Genomic DNA, 7,251 nt, shown 5'->3' with positions numbered 1-7,251 from the left:
ATCAGAACATGTAAATCATCATCCGAACAGAATCCTTTTTCCAAAGGGAGTTTCTCTAAATTATTTGTCTCCACCTCCCTATCCGATTCACAATTATGTGGGATACACCTGGCCATGAAGGTACACTCTTGTTCCAAAATTTCTGTAACCATATTACTAGACGTCATCAATTGATCACGCACTACTATGCCATCTTCCACTATCAGAATATCAGCGTCAGGAGCACCCAAGACTAGTTCAACACTCTCCTCCCTCTGCACAATCTTATACTGATTTATATTTTGTTGCTAAGTCTCCACTTCAGGCCTCAGATCTTTAGGAACAAACTCCCCCTCTTCCATCTCACGTTGCGAAACTGTCTCAACCACTGGAAAAATTTGTGATGTCATTGTACCCTCTTGAACCTGAGCCCCTCTACAGGTTCTTCGACCATGCATGGATCTATCAATTTTCTCTGAACTTCCTTCCCTTTATCCAATTTCTTCACACGCCAAACTTATTGTGGATTTACTTGTCTACCATATTCCGTATCCTTATTTCTATCCCCAATTTTTTGTTTCCTTTCACCCTCTCGGCATACCACCTTTGAATGCCCATGTTTATGACATTTTTCACAATAAAATCCTTACTTTTTGTACCTCACTTCCTGCCAAATTTTCTGATTTGCAGAAATAACAATCGGGAAAGCATCCACCTAATCTGCCAATAAATCCACCTCCACACACATTCTCGCACTCATAACCCTAGTTCTATTAAGCGTAGCATTGTCAGTTCCTAGGTATCGACCAAACCTCATGGCTAGAATTTGTAAGCAATCAGGTCTGTACATGTGCATCAGAAGACCAGGGAGAAATAACCATTAAGGGGCCAAGAATGGTTCTTGCTTTAGGTTGAAATCCTTTGTCCATCGAAAAAGACGAAAGAAAAATTTAGCCAAAATTCTTCCTTCACGAGACCATCCATGAAGAAAATCTCATTTATTCTTTATCTGAACCAGTATGTGAAAATCATCCATGAAACTAACAGAAGGGATCTTCGGAAGGCCCCACGACTTTATAATATTCAAACGGATAACATCAATAGATGGTCTAGATCGCAAAAATTTCAAAACCAACACAAACTTAAAATCTTCCGCCACTTTGTTCATCTCAGCCTCCGAAAATATAAAACCAATATCTCCATCAACATCAATTGGATATCTCATGGCTAGTTTGAAAGAAGAAGATGACGGGTTAACAACATTAGCATTAGAACGTGATACTACATGGGCATACGATAAAGGTCTTGAACCACCTTTCGAAAGAGGCCCCACTAGTGGAGGATCACCTAGAGGGCCGGTAGGTGCCACCATTGACTCCTACACAGTAAGCGTCTTACTTTAATGAGAATGGAAGAGAGACATACCTAATTTAGAATGATTTAGAGTACCGGTAGAAGAAAGCTTGCCGAAATTCAAATTCGTGGAAAACCAGCAGGCGGCGAAGTGGGCGACTGTAGTTGCAGCTGATGACTCTTCTCTCTGGTGAAATTCTCACAGCAGGAGGAGGCTCAAGAATTCTCTGCAAATACCGGAAACGGCACCGTTTGACTCTCTTCTACGTGAGAGTCCCTTCGTTGTCATCGCGAGATTTTTCAAACTCGTCGTCGTCCCACCATCGTCTTTGTAAACCTCCTCTGCAAATCTCGGAAAACCCACCCTCTACAACCTCTGCTTTGGTGTGTAGGGCCACAAAAAGCCAGATCCGAAGGAACGGCGACCATAGCTGGCACAGGTGATATCGGCGCAGCTTGAGTGGCGATCGACAGCAGCGTGGCCAATGGTGGTCGTGCGCACGGCGTCTCGCGCAAGAGTGCAGCGTGGCCAGTGGTGGTCGCGCGATGGCGCGTAGGCTGTGGGGATTGGGTCGTCGCCACCGTTGCAGATCTGAATCGCAAGAGCTAGGGCTTCAAGGACTTTGCTCGTCGGACACTAGGAGACCAAGCCATCTAGAGATTTGCCTACGAAGAGGCGACGTCCGGCGACGGAGGATGGAGGCTCTAGGGTTTGTGATCCATTACTTTAAGTTGTTGATTGGGGTGATGTTTGTTGAAGTGGCAATCAAAGTTGTTCTATAATTAAAAGCAAAAACATAGAAAAATCAAATTGTCCCATTTAAAAGCATCTATCATATTTACAATAGAGAAATTTCATATTCCCTGGTGTACCACTTGTTTATATATCGAGTTGATACATTTGCATCATGTGTGCATTGCATTCACTCTTCAAAAGAGCAATAATAATATGAACATGGCATTTTCATTCTAGAGCAAAGAATTGTAGGAATAATAGAATATTATTCTAATATGAAATGGTATTTCTTGTAAGAATTTGTAGATTATATAAGGAAAAGGTTTTGGAGGCATTTTGCATTAATTAAGCTAAGCATCCGGCGATAATCAAGTTTGGGATCAAGTTGCAATAGTTTCTATCAATGGATTATTGTCATGAAAAAATAAATTTTGGTCTAAATTCTCAACCAACAGCATAGTAGAAATGAAATCACGAATCATCATGAGCAAAAAAGGTTATTTTTTAAATATCCACTTTTTTTTTTGGTAGTAAAGACTAACCGCGAAGGCCAATGTTTTCTCTATCGGTTGCCTAGGGAAAAGCAAACGAGAAAAAAATGTGGTACAAGGTGCATTATGAAGAGGTGTTATGCGGGAATACTGAAGGCTTTCTTGTCACGCATAATCAACTTTCCAGATGATCAAAACCTAAGCTTTGTTATCACATGATAATTGTAATGCCTAATGAAGCCCACAGGCAAAGGATTTTTGTGTTAGTCAACTAGCACAAAATGCCTAAACCAAATTGGAACATGATATTATAGAGGAATTTTGATTGATGAGGCAAACACTTCTCTTATCATATTTATTCGAAAATGCATTCTGAGTGTTGTATTCATTCAGCCTGCAACAACTTTCTGCACTTCCCAGCATTAGTTTGTCAATCGTAGACGCTCCCAAACAATTGTCAAGCCTCCGAGGAACATGTATTTTTATCAAATTTTAAGCAGGCAAAACTTATGCAGCTCTAAACGTCACTTCTCACTTGTTTGCATGGTCCAAAATGGGGCATTCATCCATTGATCTTACAGAGTAGAGGCTCTGAAATGGCAAAATTTGCAATCCGGGGAGCTCTGCTCTTCAGTGTTTGCCCCCAGCAGCAACAATGGAGCTGCCTTGAAAAGTAGCAGTGGCACCTGCAGTTTCAATAGCTACCTCTGCAAATTGGAGCAACTGTTTTACAAGCTCCAAGTTAAAAAAGGAATGGTGAGATTCAAAACCAACAAGTTCTGCCTGCGCACGCACTCTCACGGAAGCAAGTGACAGCCAGGTGGCATTTCCCTGAATAAAGATGGACAAATATGACATATGGTTGAGAGATCAATAATTCATTCCAAACCAACTAAAAAGAGGAGCAAGGGGCTACAAATCTCTTCCATCTATCTTCAAATGATAACTTAGGAGTACAGCCTGGTGAAAAATACAAGTCCTTAAGATTTCTCAGGATCTGCCTAGTTCAAACATTACAACATGGGCGGTTAAGGACTATGCAGCTATAGATAAGAGATGTCAACGGAATCAAGATGTTGGGCCAGAGATGGAGGCTCCTTTGAGGCAAGCCTCCACAAGTGAGGAACTTCTTTAAAGATTGTAATAGGGCACAAGTTAAACATAACCAAGGAAATTCAGATGTCAGCAAAATTAACACCTCTTTTATATCATTTCTTGTACACAAATCAACTATTTTTTTTGTACATGAAGAATGTGCCTATGGATGCTCGACTGCATACAACGCTGCAATAACAGGAGTCATCCAAAGTTTACCCACCAGCATAGATGGTTCTGCTGCATTTTAAGGGAAAATAAAAAAGCCATCCTAGGCTACTTTAGGACCTCTGAATGAGGGGTATCTTCTGAGTTTTTTCTATCAATTATTGCACATGAAAAACATGCTCAATTAAACCCACGGAAAAGGCAGCTATAGAAGGAACCATCCTGAGCCCATTTTAGCAAGGAAATGTGGACTTCAGTTCACTTTTTTCCTTTTGTCCCTTCTACCAGCTGTTGTACAAAGAACATGCTCGGTGATACCTTATGGCACAGAATGAGTGATAAATTTGTCCCTGTGCATTTTCACACCATTTAGAAGGAATCCATCTTGGTCATTTGAGCAAGAAATTGTGTGCTTCACCATATTCCCTCTTACGAAATGTACACAAAAAGCATGCTTTGTGATCCAAAATGGCTAACAAGGAGTAATTCAATGCAGATCTATACCCCAGCACTGGATATTTTACCCCTACCTGGAAGGAAACCATCTCTAGCCATTTCAGCAAGCACACTAAAAACAGCATCCATGTTCCCCTCTCTGTGGTTAATCTGGACAAGGACTTTGGCAAGCTCAGCATCAGTGAGCTGGCAACTTCTCAATACATTCTGTACAACTTGACTGAATTCCTTGCTCATTCCCTCTTTAAATAGTGCTTTAACTAAAGCGATAACAGTTACAGCATGTGGAACAAGATCAGAACGTACCATTTCTTTGTAGAGATTATAAGCCTTCCAAATGTTTCCAACTCTAGAATGACCATGTATAATTACATTATAAGCAGCTTCACTAGGCTTGTATTTTTTCTGAAGCATTGATTCAAAAACTCGATCTGCTTCGTTCATCAAACCCTTCATACAGAATCCCTTAAGAAGTGCAACTACACTATTATATTCAATTTTGCTGCAATTTTCTATCAGTGTATTATATGTTACATCATTTGGGACCGATTCTTCATAAAACAACCTGAACAGAATTTGTTTGGCTTCCCTTGTACGAGCCTGTCTATTCAGCCCATTAATGAGCACGCTGTAGGTAACAACATCAGGAAGAAAACCCTTTTGTATCATTTCATCATGCAGAAGAAGAGCCTTTTTTATATCACCACTTGCACAGTACGCATTTATCAGGCTTGTGTATGTAAATTCATCTGGAGGCAAACCTATACTTAGCATCTCTTGAAAAAAACCAAAGGCATCAGTGAGTCTCCTCTGCTCACATAAACCTTGAACGAGTGATGAATATGTCACGACATCTGGAGAAATGCCCTTATCAACCATCTCCTGCTTTATCTGAAATGCCTTCTCCACATCTCCGTTTCTACAAAACCCACTAATAATTGTGCTGTAACTCACTACATCTGGCATAATCCCTTTCTCCACCATATCCTGAATCACTCCCTGGGCCCCTTCAACTCTTCCCAGAACACAATGTCCATTAATAAGGGCATTATAAGTCACTATCGAAGGTGAGTATTCATTCTCAATCATTTCATCCAAAAACCGATAGGCTTCATTCAAAAATCCCTGTTGACAGAAACCATCAATCAATGTGGTGTATGTTCTCTCATTTGGAGAAAGTCCTCTAATGCGCATCTGATCCACAAACTCCATTGCTCGATTTAAGTTCCTAGCTTTACACATGCTATTAATCAATGCAGTATATGTAACAACATTAGGAGATACCCCATTCCTAACCATCTCTGAATACAAAACAAGCGCTTGGTGAAAATTAGCTTCCTTGCAATAACCATTCACAAGCGTATTGAAAGTCACCTCATCTGGGACGAAACCTTTCTGATTCATCTCCTCAAGAACCTTACTTGTCTCCTCCATCCTCCCTTCCCGGCACAACCCATTTATGATCACATTATATGTTATCAAATTTGGCTCCATACCCCTCAGTGACATTGATTTTAAAATCCCAAATGCGTCATTGATCTTACCTAACTTGCAGTAGGCATCAATTAAGGTATTGAAAGTCACCACATTCGGCAAACATCCACCTTTCTCCATTTCACCCATAACAGCTAAACCTTTATCTAATTTTTTCTCACCGCAAAAACCCCTAATCAAGATATTATAGGAAAACACATTCGGAGAAATCCCACTCTTAATCATTTCCATATACAACTCCTCTCCCAACTCCGCCGAACCACGAGACCTAATTATTGCTTCAAGAACCGAATTATAAGACAAAACACTAGGCATAAATCCGTTAAATTTCGCTAAATTAATAATATTCACAGCTTTATCAATCATGTTCAAGCGAGAAAACGACTTTACCACGAGATCGAAGACCGCAGAGCTCGAATTGCACGCATGATAAGAATCTTTCAAGCACTCAAAAACTGAAGAGCCCGTTGCATCATTCGGGGTGACTGCGAGGTCTTCGGCTATACTTTGTGCAGTTTTGTAGAGCTTGAACCTGGTGAGAACGTGAAGGGCGAGGCATTTGCATTGGAAATCGAAGAAAGGACAGGCACGAGCCCAGTTGAGGAAGCGTAGGGTTAGGGTTCGGTCGAACTGGGAGTTGAGGAGTAAAAACGAGGCGGCTTGGGGGGTAAAATGGGAAGACAGAGAGCGGAGGTGGTACGGGTGACGTTTGAGGAGAGTGATGGCTTTATCGGCCAAGATGGCATCAGAGGGAGAAGAAAGAGAAGAAAACGGAGCTGTGAGGAGTGGTCTTGGGACTGGCATTTTCGGAGTTTGTCAGATGGTGGTCAGTGAGCAGAGTCGAAGACGGTGAAGTGGGAGCTTTTGGCACATGAGAGAGGGAGAGACGGAGAGTCCACGGTCGACAGGGGGATGAAGCTCTGCGGCAGTGGTCTATCTTCTCATCATTCTGACTGTAGCTTTAGAACCGGGACCCAACCGGGCGGTCGGAGACTTTATACTTTTTTCATTTAATTGTTTTTTTTTTCAGCAATACCACCTCCTAATTGACAAACAACAACAACAAAACCAATCCTTAGTCCCACTAAGTGGGGTCGGCTATATGAATCCTTTTCCGCCAATTTGTGCGATCATGGACCATTTCTTTTGATAGATTCAAAGATATTAAATCCTTACTCACTATCTCCTCCTAAGTTATTTTAGGTCTACTCCTACCCCTTCTACTGCCCCCCACAGTAACTAAATCACTCTTCCTCACAGGTGCACTATAAGGCCTACGTTGCAAGTGTCCATACCATCTGAGTCGTCTCTCCCTTATCTTATCTTCTATAGGAGCTACACCTAACTTACCACGAATATGTTCATTCCTTAATTTATCTTTCAATGTTATACCACTCATCCATCTAAGCATCCTCATCTCGGTAACTTTTACTTTTTGGATATTATGTTTCTTCGTCGCCCAACATTCTGATCCATATA

The 7,251-nt window shown here is 41.2% G+C and overlaps 1 protein-coding gene across 1 annotated transcript; it reads right to left on the bottom strand.

Annotated features, from left to right (window-relative positions):
• Positions 1-3,741: 3,741 nt before the first annotated feature.
• Positions 3,742-6,729, bottom strand: LOC131155750 (pentatricopeptide repeat-containing protein At5g39710). The gene has a single exon (XM_058109130.1). The coding sequence runs from the start codon at positions 6,574-6,576 to the stop codon at positions 4,321-4,323; it is 2,256 nt and encodes a 751-aa protein (XP_057965113.1). The 5' UTR covers positions 6,577-6,729; the 3' UTR covers positions 3,742-4,320.
• Between the last annotated feature and the right edge of the window lie 522 nt (positions 6,730-7,251).

This window comes from Malania oleifera, chromosome 5 (genome assembly GCF_029873635.1).
Source record: "Malania oleifera isolate guangnan ecotype guangnan chromosome 5, ASM2987363v1, whole genome shotgun sequence".
Classification (NCBI taxonomy): domain Eukaryota; kingdom Viridiplantae; phylum Streptophyta; class Magnoliopsida; order Santalales; family Ximeniaceae; genus Malania; species Malania oleifera.
Note: the sequence above shows the minus strand (reverse complement) of the source record. Positions and strands in the feature narration are given on the sequence as shown.

Excerpts from the sequence above, each read along its gene's own strand:
- LOC131155750 (XM_058109130.1), bottom strand. The coding sequence starts at position 6,576 with ATGCCAGTCCCAAGACCACTCCTCACAGCTCCGTTTTCTTCTCTTTCT.